Source organism: Colletes latitarsis, chromosome 13 (assembly GCF_051014445.1).
Source record: "Colletes latitarsis isolate SP2378_abdomen chromosome 13, iyColLati1, whole genome shotgun sequence".
Classification (NCBI taxonomy): Eukaryota; Metazoa; Arthropoda; class Insecta; order Hymenoptera; family Colletidae; genus Colletes; species Colletes latitarsis.
Window position 1 is genome coordinate 14490856 of NC_135146.1, and position 24511 is coordinate 14515366.

At 36.4% G+C, this 24511-nt stretch overlaps 1 protein-coding gene across 15 annotated transcripts in view; it reads left to right on the forward strand.

Annotated features, from left to right (window-relative positions):
* Dnc (phosphodiesterase dunce) overlaps nt 1-24511 on the forward strand; it is a 189141-nt gene that overhangs the window by 151150 nt on the left and 13480 nt on the right. For 10 of the 15 annotated variants that reach the window (XM_076780995.1, XM_076781000.1, XM_076780997.1 and 7 more), the window contains 4 exons: nt 1341-1361; nt 15495-15596; nt 15986-16050; nt 16582-16694. In XM_076780995.1, the coding sequence (XP_076637110.1) occupies nt 1341-1361; nt 15495-15596; nt 15986-16050; nt 16582-16694 (301 nt within the window). Of the gene's footprint in view, nt 1-1340; nt 1362-6398; nt 6877-10357; nt 11705-15494; nt 15597-15985; nt 16051-16581; nt 16695-24511 lie in introns of those variants that run through there. The other 5 variants (XM_076781001.1, XM_076780993.1, XM_076780989.1 and 2 more) reach the window with 3 other exon arrangements.

The window sequence follows — 24511 nt, forward strand, 5'->3', positions numbered from 1 at the left end:
TATTGTTTATATAAATATCCCAACCCAAACCGTTTCAAACCACTTCAAACTGCACAAATGGTAATTTCCCATAATTCAGAAATCAACGATGGTCGTCAACTTTAAATCTGTACCATTTCAAACTGTTTAGTAAATGGTTCGAAGTGGTACAGATTTAAAATTGACGACCATCGTCGCTTCAAATATTGTTAAATATTGTACATTAACGATGATGTGATTTCTGAATTATGGGAAATTACCATTTATGCAGTTTGAAGTGGTTTGAAACGGTTTTAAACAACATTTAAATTCGTTATTCGTGAAAAAATTTTGCTCCACTTTGTTTAAAATCTTCTGGTAAAATAGGCATTGTTTGTGAATTTTTTACGATAAAATCGTGAAGTATTTCGAAACGAATCTGTTTCGTTTACTTTGTTATTCATTTTCCGAGGATATACGTAAATATTTTTGGTAAAAATTACTAGAAGACTCGAGTTTGCCTTCGTTTAACGTCGAATCGATTAGTAACCGCTGCTTGCCACTATAAAAATCGAAATAATTAGCTTGTTGCATACTAAACATTTCTCAACTAATCTCTCACTTTGCATTTAATTATTTAACAAACTTTTCTAAAATATTCTATCGATATTCAGTGAATTTTTAGAAATTCAGAACTCTAATTTGTAACCAAATTAAATTTTTTATAGAAAAAAGACTAATTCTGATCAAGATTTATTGACCAATTAAAACTTATCTCAAAATTAACATTTGGTATCTTTTTTTTTTTATTTTTGAATACGTGTTTCTTATCGAATAAACCATTTTATAGTTATTTTTCTATGCCTCCATATCAACAACTTTCCAGCAGTTTTTTTCGTCCCAGTAATTTTGCAATCGTAACGGATTCAATGGAATTGGGCCGATCAAATCGATTCTCGGAGCACACACACACACGCAAACAGAACGAAACAGCACAATTTCCTTTTGAAATTTCGACACGTTGTATTCCACTGGCAATAAACACTGCACAGCGTCGAAACAATGCCAATAAAAAAGGAAGAAAAGTTACAAACGAGTCTAGAGAAATGTTAAAAACAAATTGTTGCATTATTTACTAATTCCTTTTTTTTTTTATCGGTAGGTATCTTTATCGAGCAAGCAAATAGCGTGTAAAATATTCAGCCAGCTTTTGCAAAGTTATTTAGAACGATAGAAAAAAAAAGAAACAACGTTGACGTCTTTCGTTCTAATTTTTAAAAAATTTTTTTTTTTAGTCTGCGAGATATACGTAAATTAGTACGATTAATTGCATGTCGAGCATAGTGGAACGTTTTCGAATAAAAACGAATTCTTATTTTCAGGATATTTACCGATCAGTTTAGGTAAGTCGCATTATTACATAATTTGGGTTTCCTGTAATCGCTATAGTTGCAAACTGTACGCTTGGAATTTGCTTTTTTAATTGCAGAAGTTTTCCGTTTGGGGCATTTGTTTATCTACTGGTGAAGGTGGTGTTGCAAATAAGAGCAAAGGAGGATCGTTTATGGAAAGAATATTTGTTTTTTAGGTTCGAATTTAGACGAAATTAATTATCGTCGCGATAAATATTGAATGCAGCGTGAGTGCAGCGCGAGTGGAAGTGCACTGCGTGTAAATATTTTTATCTCGAGTAGAGCAAACACAGATAATACGTAGTGCAACGTATTCACTTTGGTCCATCTGTCGAGGCAAGATTATTATACATTTTACGCTTATTAAACGGTTTGAACCGGTTTGAAACGGTACAGATTTAAAGTTGACGACCATCTTCGCTTCAAATATTGTTGAATATTCTATATTAACGATCATATGATTTCTGAATTATGGGAAATTACCACTTATGCAGTTTGAAACGGTTTGAACGGGTTTCAAACGGTACAGATTTAAAGTTGACGACCATCGTCGCTTCAAATATTGTTGAATATTCTATATTAACGATGATCTGATTTCTGAATTATGGGAAATTATCACTAATGCAGTTTGAAGTGGTTTGAAACGGTACAGATTCAAAAATGGCTACACTGATAATAACTCCTAAATACGTAGTACAAGAAAACTATGTCTACCTGTTACTTGACACAATTTTTTAAAGTAATAAACTTTTCTTCAGTCCATTGGACTTGTTGCACCCCCACTATCAGGAAGTAGTTTCTTCCAACTGCAACGATATTTTCTTGGTTAAATTAAAATGAGTCACACTGTGCAATGAAGTCCTGTAAGTACCTTGCTTTCACTCGCGGCCATTTTCCACGCTTCTGAACCGTAATCAACGTGGACCCTGTTCGCGCATTGTTTCCGTAAACCTAATCTCAGTCAAATCCAAGCAATATCCGGGCAATTTCGCAGCCTCGAAAATTCCAGATAAAACGATAACGTTCCATGACAGGTTTCTTCGATTCTCCTCGAAATATCTATTCTTTGCATCCACTTTTAAACGTTTTCCAATCAAACTTCTTTAAACGTTGGTAGTTGTTTTTGTATATTTACTTTGTGACGTTTAAGATTATTCGTAGAGAAGGTTATTTATTTACTCGTAAAAGTGTTTTGTAACCTGTAGCTGCTACAAATCAAACAAGACGAGTTTAATTAATGCCACATTCCATCAAGCTCTGTGACAGTTTAATGAAGTTGTTGACAACAATATTCTCTATTCGTCTCGAATGAAAATACTATTAAACCAGACACAATATTGTGACATCCGTTTCTGTTGGCAATTAACAAGAACCGTATTTTTATATAGCTCAGAAACAAGCCCAATACAGAAAACTAATCATTCTTGGTCAACCCATAAATACTTTTTTTCAACACTCGACCGCATGGTTAATAATTTACTTTTCCATGCATCCAAAAAAAACGCTTTATTTGATGTTTTTACAGCGGCCTCCGCTCGAATCAAGACACAACGCGTCAGATTCCACAATTCTCTTCGCTCAGGAATTTATAATACAGTTAATGAAGCAAATTTTATTCTCGTAGTATCGTTTTGTCCATGGAAAACACGATTCGTCGTCTCCTTTAATCGCGAAACATTCTACGAGCCTATTAAACGTATCACTGGAGTCACGAAGCAATTGTTTCCATCTTGCAACCATCAACTATATTAAAGAATAAACGCTCCCCGTTGTCCTTGGCGGCAAACCTGATCCATCGCTTCGAATTCCTCGTCTTGGTCGTTCTACGATTCGCGATGAGGCGGTTGCATAGGTACTGTTAAAGAATCCAGGGAATTAAGAACGATTGAAGCATTCATTAAAATAACTACCGACGTTCGACGTCAAGACAGTCGTTTATGTATAGATATAGTACGCGTCTCTGGTCTATTTCATCTGTGTACGTGGCAATTACTGTCTTGCGGATGGTGTATCTCAATGTAGTACCTTCGTTTTGCTTCGAGTGACCAGTTCCTAGTGATCGATCGTTGTTATGCGTCGTTAGATATGTGTACAATAGTGATAGAAACAGTATCCTTGGAGGATTAGTCACGACAGTAATCGGTTAGACAAAAATACGATCAGACTGTTGATTATCTGGTAAAGTTTCGTTGCACATTGTCTACGTTGTGAGAAATCTCGTGTCTGTGTTTCGTGAATATCGATGACAGCGAAGGAACGTGATTAGGTGGAATATAGTGATTCGATGACTTTGTAATAGCGTGGAACGTGCGAGTTTTTATGACGTAATTAGATGAAAAGTATGATTTCAAAGTGTCTGAGAATAACTTGAGGATATTGAAAATTGTAGGTTTTCACTAACAAGGTTTATTGAGAAATTGGATGAATAGTATGATTTTTTAGTGTCTGAGAATAACTTGAGATTATTTAAATTGTAGGTCTTGGAGCAGTAACAAAATTTTTTACGAATCCAGTAAATAAATTATTTAACGCTCGAAGAGAGGACATTAAAATTCATTTAATATTCATTGGACATTTCTGGTCAACGATGCGTTAATGGTTGTTCTAAATCCGATGATCGATTTTAAATACCATCCACGGCGATCCGAAAGGAGAATAAATTTCTCTGCAATTTTCCAGTAATTTCGTTGACAAACCTGGTAAAGCGTTTAGGAAATAAACGTTTCGCGTTTTACATAAAATGGCGAGCGTTCTAGTTTCTCTCGAATCGTAATTTCTGACCTTTCGATTTCGATTCGGTTCGACGTGGACTGGTGGAAAAAAATTAATTTCAACTTCGCCATGTTTATCTAGACTCTTTTTCGCGTCGAGAGGTCAATTTTAGTTTTCGACGAACTTCGACCGCGGGAAAGTTTTCGTGTTAGAGCGATGAAATGTTTCCGAGGTGTTTCGCCAGTCTTTCTCGAATAGGAATTCAAACTATCTTCAATATAATATCACAACTTCGTATCTTCTTATACGAAAAGTTATTCGTTCTCGTAAATGTAGAATTTCGAAAAATTTCAGGGGGAACAAATTTTTGTGATTTTTGCGGTTTTAATGGAAGGTAGATAGGTTGATTTGCACTGAGATTTTGCAGGTATATTTGTTCAACCTACAACCACGTACAGTATTTTTTTCATAAAAAAATATTAAAAATTGTGGAAGTTATAAATTCTTGTTTACTCTTACTGTCATTTATTCGGTCTTTTTTTAATGGTTGGTGCAGGATATTTTGTACAGAGATTTTGCAGATATTTTTATTCATCTTAAAAGCTTCTACGGTATTTTTTTCATAAAAAAATATTAAAAATTGTGTAAGTTATAAATTCTTATTTACTCTTGCTATCATTTATTCGGTTTTTTTTTGTGATTTTTTTTTAATGGTAGGTGCAGGCTATTTTATACTCAAACTTTGCAGATATATTTATTCATCTTACAAGCATCTACAGTATTTTTTTCATAAAAAAATATTAAAAATTGTGGAAGTTATAAATTCTTGTTTACTCTTGCTATCATTTATTTGGCCTTCTTTGTGATTTTTTTTTTTTAATGAAAGGTAGGCTATTTCGCCAATGGAGAGATTAATAGACAAAGGAATGTTGAACTCGAAATTCATTAAAAGTAGAATTCCTCCATTTTCGCGTACGAAAAGAGCCAGAATAATTCTAGGATCCTCCGAGAATAATCTGGATCTGACAGTCGTAGAAAAGCCAGGAGGAACAGAACTGTCATGGTGGCAAGATGTGGAAGGATCATGCAAAAGTGATGAAACAAAATGGAGAATGTAACAACAACAGAATCGATAGAAAGCCTTGGAAACGGAAGAAAAAGTTTCCTTTTCTCGAGCAACCAAAAGGAAGAGAACCTTTATGTTGCTGCATGACATAATATGTTTACGTTCGTATAACTTTCTTTAAACGTGTGTTGTGGTATTCAATACGTTAGAATGGAGGCCATTGGTGGAATTATATTTTCTGTAAATCGACTCAGATACGTATGTCTACAAGGACGTGTTGCTTCTCTATTGTTTGAGATGATTGTTGGTTTGTTTGAACTGAAGATTCACGTAGAGGTGTGGAGTAGTTTGTTCAACAGTGAAATATCTTTTTTAAAAAGAGGCTTTCTTGAACATGAGTTAGATAATGTGGGCTTTGATATTTTCCTGAAACTGTTGGAGTGTTTTCTGTCTCCTACTGTTTCTTAATTGAAGATGCAGCAAGATGCAACTCCATTTTTACTGGATTTTAGTAATCTAGGAATAACTGGTTAGAAAAATTGTGGCTAGGTTTACAAACACTCATTGCTCGTATTTTTATTGTATGTAACTCACTGAGTTACCAAATATCTCCATTTTTAAAAATTAGTGTTACAACCGACCTTGTAACATTTTCGCTGCTCGCCATTTTTATTTAATAATTCCGACGTTCGTTAACACATAAGAAAATCGCTGTAATTCAATAATTCCAGTTAAGTAGCTAACATGCTCGTACAAGCACCGTCGTGTAACTGCAATAGTTTTTTGTAAGTGTATTCTAAAGTTCAAGCGTTAGAACCGTCATCAGTCTAACCTACACTGTGGAGGATAATTATAGCATCACTGACATTTTTAAGATTTTTATAATTTAAAAGAAAAATTCTTGAAATTGAGAAGTTTCAAATCATTCTGGAAAGATTATTTTTAGTCGCAGGGGTGAATTGCAATCATTTTCGAGATACTTCGAGAAAAAAATGATCGTTTTAATTTCTTCGATACAAATAAACACACCATAATTATCTAGTTCTAGCAGTAAACGGAATTCTAATATCATTAGACGAAAATATCCAAAGTAAAAAGAAACAGTGAAATACCGAGCGTAGGTTAGAGCGAGAGGAGCGTAGTCGGTTGGACAACGCGCAAGTTTCCCGCGCAAATCGTGCCCCGCCTCCCCCAGCCCTATGCGCCGAGTGTAATCTCTGCAAAACCAGAACACCCCGGCCAGTTGGACGTCGCGTCGGACACGAGGTGTCTCTGACGACGTCAGCGCGTCGACCTTTTTCCAACGCACGGTGCACGGTACCTATGGTTACACGCGTCACGTTGACCGTGTTTCTCCATCACGTTCCCTCGGTCTATTTTATTGCTCCCCTGTCGCGGACGTGGCGCGTATCTCGCGATCGATGCAGCGGGCCGTTGATCGCTCGTCGATGATCCCCGCGTCACTCGACGTACCGCCGGCCGTGATTACGCGTTCCTCCTAACATTAGCGTGGGCGAGAGAGGCTCTCGATCTGCGACGAATATCCGTTGTACGTTCGACGAATCACGCGACGCAATACGAGCCCCACGAGACCGACTCTCTCCTTGTTTTCTCCCGTGTTCTCGCGGTCGGCGGTCTAAAGACTGTGGATAACTGTTCAGTGACAGGGAAAACCAACGATCGATCGAGGATTCGAATTATCGTTTGCGCGGAAGTTCGCCTGTGAAAGTAAGAGTGAAAGAAAACGTTGATAAATCGTCGCTGAGAAGTGTCTTCTGTTCATTGTCGGCATCGAAGGTCTTTAGAGGTTACGCGTGCCTGCTGAGAAGCATTTTAGGCGGATTGAGCTAGAAATAGAATAGGTTAGGTCACGTTTACAGGAATGCTTAGTAAAGGAACGCGACAGGTGACGCTATCGGTCGTCTAGGTTCGAAACTTTTTTCGCGAGTCACGTCTAATAGCTTTGTGGTTAGGTTAGGAGTTAGGACAGAAACAATTGTGAATACCTAACCTAAATATCGAGACCCTTCGTGTGTCTGGATTCGAAACTTTTTTCACGAGTCACGTCTAATAGAAAATTGTGGTTAGATTAGGATTTAGGACGGAACGATTGCGAATACCTAACCTAGACGTCGAGACCTTCCGTGTGCAAACGTGACGGTAGAATGAAAATTTCATTTTCTAGACTGTGTACGGAAAATTAAAGTTCGTTTCATTGTTTAAATATTGACGAGCCAAGAGTGTACGTGCAGGAAACAAAAGGTCAAAGATTATACGACTCTTTCAACACTTTCTTTCGCTGAACGTTTTCCGTGTTTGTAACCTTAATTGCGTTTAGAGTTACACTCGAGACGAAAGGCTTCGAGTTTGTTGATGTCATGATTCTTCGAATCCTTGAAAGTATTTTTACGCCTTGTCGACAACGATTAGGAATTGCTCTGTTCGAATAATAAATTTACAACGTACGTACACCAAACTAACGTTGTTTTGATATATTTTTAAACCAGACGCAATAACGTGAACTGAATTCGAACGAACGGTAGAATTTGTAGTATTTTCCCGGAGACCAAACAAGTTTCATAAATATGCATCGAACGTGATCTGGAAAACACTGAATATTTATGGAATTTTATATACGTATCAGGCGTTTCCCCCTTTGTATTGAGTGATATATAAATATAATTCGAGCTCTGAATATTTATAAAAATTAGTTTAAATCGTTTGGAAGCCCGTTTCTACAAATTCGACGGATAAAAAGTTTTAATTAGTAAATTAACTTTCTAGACTTCGATTTTAAATATTCGTTTTGGCAACCTTTCCAAAGTATATAATTTGATACACGTATCAGGCTTTTTTCGTCCATAAATATAATTCGAGATACTTAAAAAATCACTACAAGTTCCTATAAGTTTTACTAATAAAAAGTTTTAACTCATTAGTAAATTAAATTTCTTTCTAAAAATTATCCCAAATAACATCTTTATTTGTTCCTTAAAATTAGTAATAAGTGTTCGAATTTTGGGATTCAAATGAGCAAAACTTCCTCTCAGTTTAATTAGCACGAGGCTTTATTACAGACAAAAGATACAACTTAGAAGTAACTCGGAAGAACTCCAGGTGGCGCTTTATTTCTAACAATAAGTTCCTTATTTATTCCTTCTGTTCGATGAACCCTTTAAAAGAGACCCTTTCTAAAAAAGAAACTTGATCCCAATTAGATTAGACAAGAACCAAAACAAAGAATAAAACAATAAAGAAATAAAAATAGAAAAAGACTGAAATTAATGCGAAAGCATAATTCTAGTTTTTATTTCATAACCTATCGCAAGGGAAGCATTTGTTAAAAATCTTTTTATAAACTGTTTGCAAAGGGTTAATTCATCCGTGAAAAGGTTAAAGCTTGTCTGTCATAATTTCAAACTTATAAAATTTCACAAAGAATTTTCCCGGAACGCCCGATCGCCTTTCTTCGCCGGAAGTCCTTTCAATCTCTCTGTCCACAGAGGAACTCGATTATTATCGCGCGACGAGGCACCGAAACGCCAGTCGCGAGAAAAAGATGGAAAACTCGGACTCGGTTCGGTTCGTTTAACCACCGAATCGCGCCTCGAGATTAGCTCGTAGCAAACTCTGAATCGAAAGCTCCGGAATACGTTCGTGTAATTTCGTTTGCTTGAAAAGGATCGAGCAATTAAGCGAGCAAAGAGTGAGTCGTGCATTGAAAATCGACGTGGACTTTCCCAACCAATCACGAATAATTGCACTCCACGACTTACTAGATTTCTTCTTCTCCGTGATCGAAATTGATTCTCGAGTTTCTCTTTGAGGGAAAGATATTTCGTTGAATAGGGTTCATCGAGGGGTGATGAGGTTAGAAAGTTTATGAAACCTTCGATTGTCTGTTACCTAGATTTTACATGGAAATTAATTTATCGTCTATTTTGCATTTTTAATTTATTTCTCAAAATAAGATTCTAAATTTATTTTATTTCCACCAAATTTATTTGCCATCCCCCCAGTCATGTTCCTAGTTAATTCGTACCCCAATTTTCGGCTTCTATATTGTATATTCTATTATCAAAAATATTTTTCCCGTATAATAATAATGGTATGGGGTATTTTGCCATGCTTGAATGGGTAATTGGTCGTCCCCGTTGGTTCTTATCGTAACGAGGCGGTATTCAGCCTCGAAGCAGCAGAAGAATTATGAAAATTCCTCGTGTAATCGGTTCTAGGATCGAGATTCTCATCTCGATTGTCGCAACCGCGTCGTTGCTGGAATAACGACGCTAGAATTAACGCGACCGGACGGAAATTGCAATTACCAACGGTCAGCGTTTCCCGTTTTGCGATTTCGTCGACTCTCGTTGCAATTCGTCGTGCAATTTCGTCGGCGATCGATTGCGCAGAGTCTACCAAAACACGTGGGAATAACCCATATTCCTTCTGAAATTAATCAGAAAGTTTCAAATTTATTTCCACTTCCTCAAATCTGAAAAATGGAATATTTTTTAGAATTTTACAGAAGTTTTCATTTAGAAAATAACTGTTCGAAGAATTTTCAATCACTCGGTATACAGGGTGTTCGGCCACCTTGGGAAAAATTTTAGTGGGAGATTCTAGAGGCCAAAATAAGTCGAAAATCAAGAATAGTAATTTGTTGATGGAGGCTTCGTTAAAAAGTTATTAACGTTTAAAGTTCCGCACGTAATTAATTTTTTTCTAGAAAGTGGGTAGGATTTCGGGGGTATGTCTAATGACCAAAAATGATTGTAATTGACCTCAGTAAATGAAAATAATTTTTTTAGAACGATTTGAAAATTTTTTAATTTTGTCGAAAAATTTCACACCTCGAATTTTTTTCTCGAAAACGCGTAGGAATTCGGGGGTGTGTCTAATGACCAAAAGTGATTATAATTGAGCCCCGCAATCAAAAATATTTTTTTTAGAACGATTTGAAATTTGTTAATTTAATATTTCAATAACTCAGTGAAGAAATTGATATTCTTGATTTTCGTCTTATTTTGGCCTCTAAAATCTCTCATTGAAATTTTCCCCAGGTGTGGTCGAACACCCTGTATAGAAAATAATTGTTGGTTCATGCAGTTTCTCAATTTTAGGGGTCGTTCCAAAGAAAAAACTGCACAAAATAGTTTTACCAAGTACAACTAAGGTCCACCCTTTACTATTTAGTCATCTATTGCTTGGTTTAATTTGATCGATGTTGTCGTTCGGTTTGCAAGAAATAGGACGCAATCGGAAAGTTCAACAGCTTCGTGGTGCTATGGGGGGACAAAGTTCCTCTCGTTAGAGTTGCCAAAGGGACCTAAATTACCTCGTTCCAGCGCGAACGAAACGAACGTGCAATATCCAGCTCGTCCGACGGACGACAGTAATTTTAGTAACAATATGAAATATTAACGACGACCGAACACGCTGTTGCTTTGAGTGCTTGCTGATACACACGGTTCGTGGAAGCTTCGCGACACCCACGCACACGTACTTTCGCCCAACGAATCGACGGAACGAATTTAACTGCAGTCTCTTTGATATTCAATCGTTCTAATGGCTTGTCCTCGCAGTAGAGTCTACAAAAAAGTCCCTTATTTTCCTACAATGGAAAGTAACGAGTGAATTGAAAATTCTTTCTGGTAAAAATAAGCAAATTTCCAACCGATTCGAATCTTGGAATTTTATTAAATTAAAATGGGAAGGATACTTTGACTTCATCCAGTTAACTGTTTCTGACGAATATAGTGGAAGTATACTCTGCAAGTGCCCAGCTATCAGCAGTTTTCAATAACGTTTACGATTACCAGTATCTATAAAGTGAGTTTGGAATTCGATCGGGATCGAAAGTGCGTCGAGTGTCGTCCTCGCAATTAAATAGCGAAACTGGAACCGCGTTTGGAACAGAATGGAATCCCAAGATCTCTGGTCTCGATGAAGAGAACAAAAGTAATTGGAAACCATCGAACGTCCACCAGGAATAAAGCAGCTAGATAAGCCTTGGTAATTCTCACTGCGTCGACCATGAACCGGAAGTGTCTCGAGGACCGTGTCCTCCGTCCTTAGCCAACTATGCACCTCTACGCGACATTATCAAATAGTCGAATCGAGCGACTATCGAGCACGAAAGTCATTAGGCGGGTTGGGTGTCGCCCAAAGCTGAGTTTCGAGCTTCATGAGGGCACGGATCGCATAATTTAACCGCGAGTACGTCGTGGTAACAAGTCGAGGAGCGGTTCGTTCGCGAGAAATGTGCTGGAAGACGGAAGACCAGGGTGAGATCGGGGTGAAATGTCCTGGATAGTGAGGAGCAGGGCAGCCTAACGATGTCAGGCTCCAGCGGAGGGCTAATGGACTTCTCGGAGTCCACCGGCGGCCTGAAGAGATGCGGCGGTGGCATGAGTTCGCCATCTTTGGGCGCTGGAGGCGGTGCAGGAAATTCCGGAGGGCTGCCACGGACTCAGTCGGCTTCCGCTCTACGGGTACGATCGTCCAGGAAGACTCTCTTCTGGGAGCAGTGCTTCGAATCGCCGCCAAAGAGAGACTTGTAAGTGGATGATGATCGTTGGAGGAGTTGGGGGTGTCGAATCCAGGTCGACAATCAGTCGCTAAGCTGTTTAGTAATTATTGCTTACGCCCGAGACTTCCGAGACTTTGGTCAATCGGGATTTGACGAGGGTTTCTTTCATTCCAAGTACACTCGCGATGGAATTTATGTTGGCATCGTGAGGTTTTAATAGAAATGATCAGAAATAAAGTTGCTGGTAGTATACAGTTGGGGGCAAAGATAAGTGGACAAGTAGGGGAAATTTAGGAATTAAACGTGTAATTAAATTTTATATATTATGTATCTTTATGGTATATTTACATTTGTGTTGAAATGAGGATATTTAATGAAAATTGATGAGCGACAAAAATAAGTGGACAATTGTCGGTGAAATTAAACAATTTCAAATCGTTCTGAAAAAATTATTTTTAAATTCAAAGATACAGCTTTTCAGGGCTGGTTGCAAAATATTTCGCAATACGCTGCGAAACGACGAAAATTGCTGGCTGACGTTCAAGGGACCCATTCATGAATGGCTTGAACATTTATTACCCGCATGTTTATCGGTTTGATGCATCTGCATAATGAATGAAGTAAATGACTGTCAGGGAAAATAAATCCGTATGCTTGGAGAAAGGCCAGAAACTCATTTACAGATTTTCGGCGAATCTATTTCTGCCCTTGTCGGAAACTAAATCCAAATTCAGTTAAAAACTGCAATTTTATTTATTTATTTCATCGTGCTTTCGTACCAACTCGAAATTAATATTATTTATCGGTATTTTGTTTTTCGTAACCGATATTTGTAACGCAAATGTCGAGATAATGAATTAAATAAACGTTACGCAACAACTTACTGTTCGATAAACGTAATTATCAAATCGTAAGTATTTACGAGAACGTTGTTATTTAACGTGCAATTGGATAATTACAGAACTTCTAGCACAGTGTTCGAAATACTTTCGATTCGCAAAATGAAAAGTTGAAAAAAGTCAGGAGGACATTTCGCAGAAGCTCCTTGTACATTTCCCTCGAATTGGTCTTTTAAATTGTGCCCCAGTTGAGACTCCGTAAAAACGGTTTTTCCCCTTTCATCTCTGCAGTTTCCTGCTTCCTTTCCATTCTGGTCTCGTCTTTTCGGAGTCACATCGTTGCAAATGTTTGAAAGTTCGGTCCGTGTTATTGATCGAGGGGAAGAACCATCGCGTTGACCTGTCACTAACCTGTTTTATGCAACAAAAGCTCACGCTGAGCGCGCCAAAAACTTGCTCCTGGTAGCAGACTTCGTGGACACTGCGTATATAGGTGTACGTCCATACGTGACGCGAGTCTCTTGTCCAGGGCTTTATGGAGGAACGTAGATATGTCTTCTTAGCTACGAAGACACGCTTTATAGCCGCTCAGTGTCGTTTAATGTAACCTACTTTTCCCTGGGCTTTCCAAGTTCTTTGACTAATCCTCCGGATAGAAGGAACTTTCCGGGATTTTCCTCCGCGATAGAGATGATGTCCTAGTCTTTTGTGGAAGCAATTTTGGCGGCAAGTATCTTAGTTCTCGAGTGGAATTGATATTCCAACGACTCCACGAACAAAGTTACTCGCGTCTTTTGTCTGCCAGCGTCGAATGAAATCAGGGAAATTCTGTTGAAATTGTCTGTTTCACCTTTTTTTTATAACTCGACCAGGGATCAACCTAGAGAACTGAGAAAACCAGGATTTTGGGGGAATTTACACTTTAATAACAAGCTGCATACATATGTTTTATGCAGTGGTGGACATAAATATTGGCACAGCATGTTTGTTGTGGCACAAATGCTCGTAACTTCTAAACAGATTGATTTAAGGGAAAAACTCTTTGACATATTATGTATAAATGCTCTGCAATTCACAGTACTTGACATTTATCTCTCAAAATTTAACAGTACATTCTTAAATATACAGTGCTGGGCAATTATTGGTACAGCATGTTTGTTGTGGCACAAATGCATGTAACTTCTAAACAGATTGATTTAAAGGAAAAACTCTTTGACATATTATGTATAAATGTTCTGCAATTCACAGTACTTGACATTTATCTCTCCAAATTTAACAGTACATTCGTAAATATACAATGCTGGTCATAAGTATTGTTACAGCATGTTTGTTGTGGCACAAATGCTCGTAACTTCTAAAGAAATTGATTTGAAGGAAAAATGTTTTGATATATTCGTTTATTATCGATTGTAAAATTAATATAATTAGTATTTAGTATGGTTTCCCTTTGATTTTGTTATTGCAGCTGGCAATAGTATCCATGACTGAATGATTTATTTGTATTATTTACTGATATTGGATTTCCGTTGTCCAGATAGAGTATGTCATGGTTTTAGTGGGGAGTTCGTGCTTCTGTTTCGATGAACGCAATCGCGCGTCTTGTCCATTTCGAGTTCGTTGCGAAATACCACTGCAGTGTCCTGTTGAAAAATGCAGGTGAACTTTCCAGCCCCTTCGAATCGAATTTATTCTTATCACTGCGAGCCTAACATTAGAGAATTATATAACGGTAGATTTATCGACAGACTCGTTGCTACGAAAGCATTTACTAGTTATAGTAATTTACATTGCTGCACGTGAATCGCATAAATAGAATTGGCACAAACTAGTCGATAAATTAGATTGTTTGTTCGCGTCTGGCTCGACCAGAGGCTCGCTTCTTCGCGATAATTAAAGAAACATTTAACGACGATAAATATTATATAAAAATAACCCTTTTTGTAATACTCGACGTGTAATATTTGAAAAAATCTCTGCTTCGAAGATTAAACTCGAGATAAAACGTTTGTAGGTGTCATTGTGTTCACGGTATAGTAGAACCTCGTTGCAACGCGTTTGCAAATGGAAAAGATGGTAACTTAGCAACGAGTGAAGTTGTATGGAAGAATGTACAATAGCTAGTAGTACAATATGACCTCCTCCAACCCTCTAGATTATTTCGTTCCGTCATTCTGTACATAAGTGATCACTTCTTCGAACAGCTCGTCTCTAACAAGCTTCGAAGGGGATCGTCGACTGACGAATCGAGTTTTGTATTTTACCCCTTCGTCCTGTCCACGCCTTGTCCCGAGCAGAGGACAGTATGAGAGGCGTTACTATAGCGACTGTGGAGATAATGAAGATATACCGCGTCAGTGGGGTTCCCTTTTTATTAGATCGGACGCTTTGATTATTGCAGGGATTTTCAGCTCTGTTTCCCTGCCATAATCGAGGTTCAACGTCTGTTCAATAGGGTGGACCTTAGTTATACTTGGTAAATATATTTTGTCCAATCGTGTTTGTCGAGACGCTCCCAACAATTGCGATACTGTGCGATAAAATTATGCGTGCAAAATTTTTTATTCTAATTCAAGGTCCACCTTACTGTAATTTTTGAAAACATCTGTTATTCTTCTTTGGGATAAAAATTAGTTTTGAAATGGTTGAGAACCCCTGACTCGAACAATCTAGGGAACTACCGTGGTTGCTCTTATTTGAACTTTTCACAAGTATTGTGTAATATTCGAGCTTCGTTAAGGAATTGAAAGCGTAGAAAGTACTTTGTAATTAATGTAAGGGATGATTATCGGTGAAAATGGAAAAGGGGTACAGTTTGCAACTTCGAAATGCCACGCTTGCATGCCTCTAGTGCAGTTTTGCAAACGTGCAATAGACATCGCGTGCCTCGTACCATGAACGCTCGCTGACTCCTTGTATCTCCTGTTAATCCTTAATTTTTATAGTTCTCTGTACTGACCTTCGTTTATTTTGTTTTGCAGCCATGGCGAGGAGCTCATCGTCACGCCATTCGCGCAGGTGCTTGCATCTCTGCGCTCGGTCAGGAACAACTTCGTGTCGCTCACAAATGTGCCACCAAACAAGTAAGTAAAGACGATTTTGTTTATCCAACTAGCTGAGATTCTTCCAATATTCTACAGAGTGTTTAATGGGAGATTCTAGAGGCCAAAATAACACGAAAATGAAGGATACCAATTTGTTGATGGAGGTTTCGTTAAAAAGTTATTAACGTTTAAAGTTAAAGTGTGCAGACTAACTTTTTAAAGAAGCTTCAATCAACTTACTATTCTTGATGTTCGACTTATTTTGACCCCTAGAATCTTCCATTAAAATTGTTCTCACGAGTGATTGAACACTCTGTATACAGTGAGTGTAAAGAATATTCGTGAAATGACTAATTACGACTCAAATGCTGAATAATAATGTTTATTAAACAATATTTGTGTTATGAATATATTTTTTAAATTTTCAGATCGCGAAGGAGTAGCGGCGCGCAGGGCAGCAGCACGCCACAGCCACGAATATTGGCACCAGGAGGTGAGATAATTAAAAATAAAATGGAATTTTTTACCATTACAATATTACAAATTTATTAATCTCAAAAAATCCTACATTTATTATGAATATTCAAACTTCTTTCGAATAATCGTACTCTATCATTCATTAAAACAAATTTTAAAAGTTAGCTGAATAACTGATATTCCCAACAATTTTCCAGACACAATCCTAATTATTTTTTGTTTTTTTTTTTCTATAATATTGTATCTTAAAATGTTCGATTGTAATGTAATTTTCTTTTTATCGAAGCTTCGAAACTTGTTTCATGCGTTTTTATTATACACGATTATCTTAACAACTGCTCGTTCTTGCATTGCCCGGAGCCAAATACTTAATTAGTATCGCTTTTAACTGCGTATCTCCTGCTTTTATGCTCGTTTATCGTCGAGGACGACATTGTAGTTTCTCAGAGTTTCAATTTTTCAGTAGATCCTTTTCGTTCAGCGATTAATTACATCTTTCCTTTGACACGAACACCGTCTAACGTCCCCATTTTCTTCCTCCTTTCAGAGGAGCCGTACCAGAAGCTGGCGGTGGAAACGATGGAGGAGCTGGACTGGTGCTTAGATCAGCTGGAAACCATTCAGACGCATCGATCTGTGTCGGACATGGCCTCCCTCAAGGTAGTTTCTAAGCATTTTACTCGTAGACGTTCATTTTCACCTCCATTTTGCACGTACGATGATCTTCTCATGCTCTATTCGAGGATTTATGGTTAATCTCAAAATGGTAACAGCGTGAATATTTCTTTTTTGTGAAAATTCGTTTTTATTGGGGGAAAAATTATCTTTGATTGCAGGAACCAATTACAATCATTCTTAGTCAATACGTATACCCCCGAAATCCTAAGTAATTTCGAGAAAACAATTCATTACTGAAAATATAATGTCTGACCATACCTGTCTATTACACTGAAAATTAAAAAATTTCAAATCATTCTGAAAAAATTATTTTCGGTTGCAGGGGTCAATTACAATCATTTTTGGTCATTAGACATACCCCCGAATTCCTACGCGTTTTCGAGAAAAAAATTCGATTAGGTGAAATTTTTCGGCGAAATTGAAAATTTTTAAATCGTTTTAAAAAAATTATTTTTAGTTGCAGGGGTCAATTACAATCATTTTTGGTCAATATACATACCCTGAAAATCCTACGCACTTTCGAGAAAAAAATTCTTTACCGAAAATATACTGTGTGGCCAGAAATGTTTCTATAACTTTTCAACGAAGCCTCAATTAACGAATTGGTATTCTGGATTTTCGTCTTATTTTGTCCTCCAGTATCTCCCATTAAATTTTCCCCCAGGTGTGTTCGAACACTCTCTATATTAAACAAATTTTTTAAAATCGAAATCCAGAGAATTACTTTAATAAGGAATATTTACGCTGTGAAATTGTCAAATGGAAATTAACTATAAACCCTGTGCTAGAGCATAAGGAAAGCGACGTATGTGCAAAATGGTTGGTAACGTTTGATTCTCATGCTCTATCGATGGATCCATCGTACGTGGAATGTGGTTCAAGGGCACGTTTGACCCTCTTATTCAACTATGCCCTTTGCTCGATTTATTATTTCGTCTCGTATAAATTTCCAGGCGCGTACGGTGCCCTGGAAAAGTTAGCGTGGTGGTCGTGACCGCGTTAATATATAAATATTCCATCGAATTTTGCAACACGTCCGCGAAAATCCCTATGGGGGGAATCGACCTCGATAGAATCGAGCAGCCTCCAGCGATCGCTCCCTGACGAATGTAATTTATCGCGCCCTAATTTATCGCTGCGGGCAGCCTCGCGGATTCCTGGAAAAGCTTGATAGAATTTTGAACCGCGCCAGCCTCGAACTTCTTTCTCTAGGAAGCGATTTTTACGCGACGCTTTCCTTGGCGTCGGAGGAAACTCGCGTAGAGTGAAGCGTGTCACGTAGCCGGGTCAAGGCAGTGCGTTTTTTGGCGTTTCGAGGCACGCGATCGATTACCGTGCTCTCGTTTCTTTTGCAACTTCTGGTTCGCCCCGAACGAGCAGGTATACTTGCACTCGGACACCTAGGCGTACCAACTTTTCCATACAACGAGTATAGACACACGTGGGTCGTGTCGCGCGACGATCGATCGTTCTCACTGACCGATCTGGAATAGCTTAAAGGAGGACGGGCTAGCTATAGATCACACGTGAACCTTATAAATCAAAGTAAATTTTATCGGCTGGATTCTTTGTCTAGGAATAAGACAATCGTAAATAATGGAATTCGTTTTTCGAGAAAGTTCCATTTTTAATGAATGTCCGTTAAAGATATGATATTCTACCAAGACTGCTTTCGTGGGGATGTAAATTGAGGAAATATTTAAATGGACTAGCTATACAGGGTGATCGACCAACCCTGGGGAAAGTAAATGTTGAGAATCTTTAGTTTTCAGTGTTCTGCGTTTGTTGATGATGGTTTGGGAAAAGTAAATGTTGAGTATCTTTAGTTTGGAGTCGTTTGCAACTGTTAATCATGGTTTCTGGAAACAAAATGTTAAGAATCTTTGATTTGGAGTGGTTTGCAATTGTTGATCATGGTCTCTGAGAACAAGATGTTGAGAATCTTTGATTTGGAATAGCTTGCAATTGTTAATCATAGTTTGGGAAAAGTAAATGTTGAGTATCTTTAGTTTGGAGTCGTTTGCAACTGTTAATCATGGTTTCTGGAAACAAAATGTTAAGAATCTTTGATTTGGAGTGGTTTGCAATTGTTGATCATGATCTCTGAGAACAAAATGTTGGGAATCTTTGATTTGAAGTGGCTTGCAATTGTTGATCGTGGGTGGTTTGGAGAGTAGTAGTTTATCGGAGAAGATTGTTTACAGTCTGAATAAACAACAGGCAGTAAACAAACGCGTGGGTACGCAATGAACACCAGGTGAAACGTGCACGTTGGCACGCATATAGCGAAATCGATGATGGCGCCATTCACTGTGGGACGACTAAAAAAAGAACAGAGAAACTCGTTTCCATTTTCGATTCACGTTCTTCTTCAAGGTTTAAAAATACGTTTAGAATCGTTTTATCTTTGCCCCCTACGATCTTCTACTTGAAAGAGAATAAAAGAGAACATTTTATTTTATCGATTCCCTCGCTTCTTTGATATACCCGCGTGGGTGGCCATTCTTGATGGAATGTCGTTCGAAAATGTTTATTATTCCAGCTTCGTTTGGGGAACATTAAAAGAATTGGCGGAAGCAAGATTTCCAAAGATATTTTTTGCTTTATCTTTGAACAATTTTAGCACGTTAAAATTACAAAATTCCAATGGAAATATTTTTGAAAATACAAAAACTGAAATTCTTGATGTTTACGAAATGAAAATTGTCAATTTAGTCGATTTGAAAGGAAAATGCTTTTTATGTTTGTCGGAAAGTAAATTGCAAAATCTCTGTTAATTAGTTTTCATCGAATTTACAATTTGAACAATTTTAGCACGTTTTAAAATTGCAAAATTCCATTGGAAATATGTTTTAAAATACAAAAACTGAAATTCTTGAAGTTTACGAAATGAAAATTGTCAATTTAGTCGATTTGAAAAGAAAATGTTTTTTATATTTGTTAGAAAGTAAATTGCAAAACCTCTGTTAATTAAGTTTTGTCAGGTCTCGATAGTTTTTATCAAATTTGCATACTGGTAAAGAGAATCTTGAAAAGGTAATTGGATTTCACGGTGTTTCATGCGACACTAATTGCGGGGCATAAATTTGGCTCAACGTAATCCGAGTGCAAAAACTGGAAACTAATTAACCGTTTCTTCCACCTAATTAAGATCCAATTGTTTCATTGGCTGTCCCGATAAACGCTGATGAGTTTGAATCCCGTAATTTTCTGTTACATAACTATGCACGTCTTTTAATTGTCCTACGAAACTAGAGCACATAGTTTGTTTTATTTCAGAATTCAGTTGAATAGGCGATTAAATAAAATGAGAAACAATTTTTATATTACATTTAATCTAATTTGTAATTTATAGTACGCAGTGATTATTTTCGTTTAGGTTGTTTCTGTACATTTTTGTCGCATATTTAGTTGAAATTTCTTAAATAAAACACTGAATCCTAACAGGAGTGAATAAATTAGTAATTTCTTTTTTAAATGTATTTGGTATCTGCTTGGATGTTGTTGAAATCTATGCAAGCAATTATTATCTTTATAAAGTGTTTTACACAGTTAAGTGTTTACAATTGAATTAAATTGAGGCTCGAATTTATCAAAACATTACTGAAATATAACTCTTTCGAGTAACTGGAGAATTTCAATAGAATAGCTTCCGCTTGGTGTAGTTGGGATCCTGTATCACTGTAATAAAACAAACATTCTGCACGTGGAAACCATTGGATAGGTTTCAATTGAACACGATACTAGGCTATAACACATATGACACTGTAACAGAGACTATGGGATGCCTAGTAAAACAAATATTACACCAGATCGAGTATTTGGGGCTGTTAGTATTGTATAGCTAAACCTATAAACTAAACCATATTCTAATTACAACAACGTAGATTGTCATTCTCGGTATTTAGTTTTTAATTTACCCTGTTTAAAATTCATATAAATATAAAGCTTGTATTTATTTAAAATTTTCAATTAATTAGGGTAAAATTAAATTTCTGTTGTTTTCTGTGCGTGCAAATTTCATGTACATTTTCTCCATTTAAATTTATATCCTGAACCAATCGAATACAGGCTGTTGAAACATCGGAATAATTTCAAAATATACTCTACGTGTATTATTCCTGTGATCTAAAATTTTATCATTTAATACTTTTGATACTGAAGCGCAAACAACACAGAAAACTCTTAATCCCCATTTATTTGTTACGTAAATGTAACAATAAAAGGAATTGCAGAGATTTGCGATGTTTAAAATAAATTTGGAAATTTGTATATTGTATCTCGAGTTTACTTAAATATCACAATAGGCAATTTGTCAACAATTTTCATTCTGTGCTGTTTAGAATTAATTTCAAGTGATTGTGGGGTTGTTATAAAAATTGTAAATTTACTACAGTCTCGTGTACAATTGTTGTTAGTTAACAAATTGTTATCGATCGTCCCTCGACTCGAGTACAGTGTTTTCAAGCAAAATCGTCGAAATCGAAAAGCTAGTCTGCCCACGCTTTTACGTAAGCGCCACAGCCTCTTTGCGTGTGCCAGTACATCAAATAAACTTATCAGTTCTGAGATACTCTGAGAACTCTAATTCTCACTCGAGATTAAGAATGTGGGAAACGAATCATTCTCGATATTAAATCACGTGCGATTATTTATTACTCGTAATCTGTTCAGCGGCGAAACCTTGAACCCGCTGAAAAATACTGAAAAACAATTATTTTAAATCTATAAAAAAAGAAGAAAGCGAAGAAACGAAATTTCGAGAAAAATACTAATACGAAACAATATATTTACTTTTTTTTTACTACAGGCCAAAATAAGACGAATGTCAAGAATATCAATTTGTTAATTGTGACTTCGTTAAAAAGTTATCAAGTTTCCAGAACGATTTGAAATTTTTTAATTTGTCAAAAAATTTCTCCACCTTCCTGAATTTTTTTCTCGAAACTGAGAAGGATTTCGAGGGTATGTGTATTCACCAAAAATTATTGTAATTGATCCCTGCAATCGAAAATAATTTTTTTAGAACGATTTGAAAATTTTCTTTTTCGTCGAAAAATTGAGGCACCTACCCCCTGTCGATTTTTCTTAAGAATTCGTTTTTCATTTTTAATAATTTTGTTTGACGCCCTACAGAAAAGTTGTCTAATACTTTTTTGTAGGTACTCATGAGCTCTACTTCAGAAAAAAGTTTCATTGAAATATATTCACTATTGTAAGAGTTATGGCTGTTTGCAGATTGGACCATTTTTATGGGGTTTTTCTCATTTTGCAGGGACAAGGGTCAACTTTTCGAATATTTTTACAATTTCTACATATTCTTGATGGAAATACGCGTCGTTTGCTTTTTTAAACATTGAAATCCGTCAATCCGTTCAGAAGTTATGACGTTTTAAAGATTCGCATGAAATTTTCGGGCAACATTTCTGGCCATAAATTACATTTTCAATTAGGAATTTTTTTCTCGAAAACGCGTAGGAATTCGAGGGTATGTCTAATGACAAAAAATGATTGCAATTGACCCCTGCAACCAAAAATAATTTTTTTAAATCGATTTGAAATTTTTTAATTTTGTCGAAAAATTTCACACCTTCTCGAATTTTTTTCTCAAAAGTGGATAGGATTTCGGGGGTATGTCTATTGACCAAAAATGGTTGTAATTGACCCCTGCAACTAAAAATAATTTTTTTAAATCGATTTGAAATTTTTTAATTTTGTCGAAAAATTTCACACCTTCTCGAATTTTTTTCTCGAAACTGAGAAGGATTTCGAGGGTATGTGTATTCACCAAAAATTATTGTAATTGACCCCTGCAACCAAAAACAAGTTTTTTAAATCGATTTGAAATTTTTTAATTTTGTCGAAAAATTTCACACCTTCTCGAATTTTTTTCTCAAAAGTGGATAGGATTTCGGGGGTATGTCTATTGACCAAAAATGGTTGTAATTGATCCCTGCAACCAAAAATAATTTTTTTAAAACGATTTGAAATTTTTTAATTTTCAGGGTAATAGACAGTTATGATCAGACATTATATTTTCAGTAATGAATTTTTTTCTCGAAAACGCGTAGGATTTCGGGGGTATGTCTATTCACCAAAACTGATCCTAACTGACCCCTGCAACCGAATATAATTTTTCCAGAGCGATTAAAAATTTTTTAATTTAATTTTGTTAATAATTTTTTAACGAAGCCTCCATCAACAAATTAGTATTCTTGATTTTCGTCTTATCTTGGCCTCCAGAATCTCCCATTGAAATTTTTCCCAGATGTGACCGAACACCTTGTATATGCAAAATGCATACGTTGCTATTTAAAGTTTGAGCACGTCACGATTCTTTCAATACCATTTGCGAGCATTTCCAATTACATAATTCCTCGTTCGATATTTTCTGCATAATGATAACTCGTTCACTCGCTCGACACTTCCTAAGCGGGACAAAGGCGGAGAGGCGTCGCGTTTTTGGCTCGGGAGTTCTCGAGCTTCAAAATAGGAGACAGCGATCGCGTTCGCCGAAACTTTTTGTTGACTCACTTTAGGAATCAGTGAGTCATTTTGATTTCTCTCAACAAGTTAGGTAGACGTGGTTGCCCGTGATAGTATTAGGGGCAAGAAATGTAGAAACTCGTTCGTGGATTTTATTCAAGTTCGGTCAAATTCAAACGCAAATTTAGTTTTACTCGGATGAGTCAAGAGGCAATTGTTTATTTAGCATTTGACGTAAAGTATACACTGGCATGGAAGTTCAAAGACATTCCAGAGTACTGTGCTTCCGGTCCAACTAATTTCAATTAACAGAATTTCATTTTAATTCATGAAAGATCGAGAAATCAGAGTGACTACTTGGAATATCCAGCACATAAAAAGTTAGACACCAGTGATCTCATTAATTTATTTATTCGTATCAAAAAACATAAATTAAATTCATGGAAGACTAAGAAACGATATCAGAGTGACTACTTGGAATATCCAGTGATCTCATTAATTTATTTATTCGTACCGAATAGGCAATCGTCGAATCGACACGTAAGCATTTAAATTACAGCAATAATTATCAAGTGAAAATAATGGAAAACGTGAAAATTGTTGATCGAAAGTGGAGAAACGGAAAGAGACATTTTATTGCTCGTAAAATTCCCAAAAAGTTATTTGATCAGACGAATTTTCAACAAAGAAATAGCGTTCCGAGTATCGTTCTTTCTGGAAAATCGAACAGCCATCAAGGATGAACATGAATACAAGTCTCATCGAAATTCCCTTTAAATTCGTATACATTCGGACAGTGAGAAATCTGGCTAAGAACAATATCCAGAAATATTCCCAAGAAATGTCTGTTCTTGCCTATTATTAACCACTCTTCTTGCTATCACTAATATTAGATAGTTTCCATCATGGCGGAGGAAAATTATGGAACAATAGGAATAAGAATATGACTCGATGATTTTTATTTTTTATTTCTTTTCGTTTCCTTATAAGTTTCAATTTGGGCCAAATAATTTTAAACATAATAATGGAAAATTTGCATTTTTATTTGTTCACAAACCTCATTTCTATTTTACGTATTTAATTCTACTATATTGATCCCTAAAAACTTTTGTAGATCTTTATAAATTTCAAAATACATATTACACTATATGATTTTATATTAAATCAAAGTAAAAGTTTATATTGAGATGAATGATACGTTACTTCGACAAATTTATTTTTTAATTTAACTTAACATTGCATAATACTCCCAAATCTCTGAAGATCTCGAAAACTCAAGATATTCTCAACTCTCAAGAGTTTCAAGATTCTAA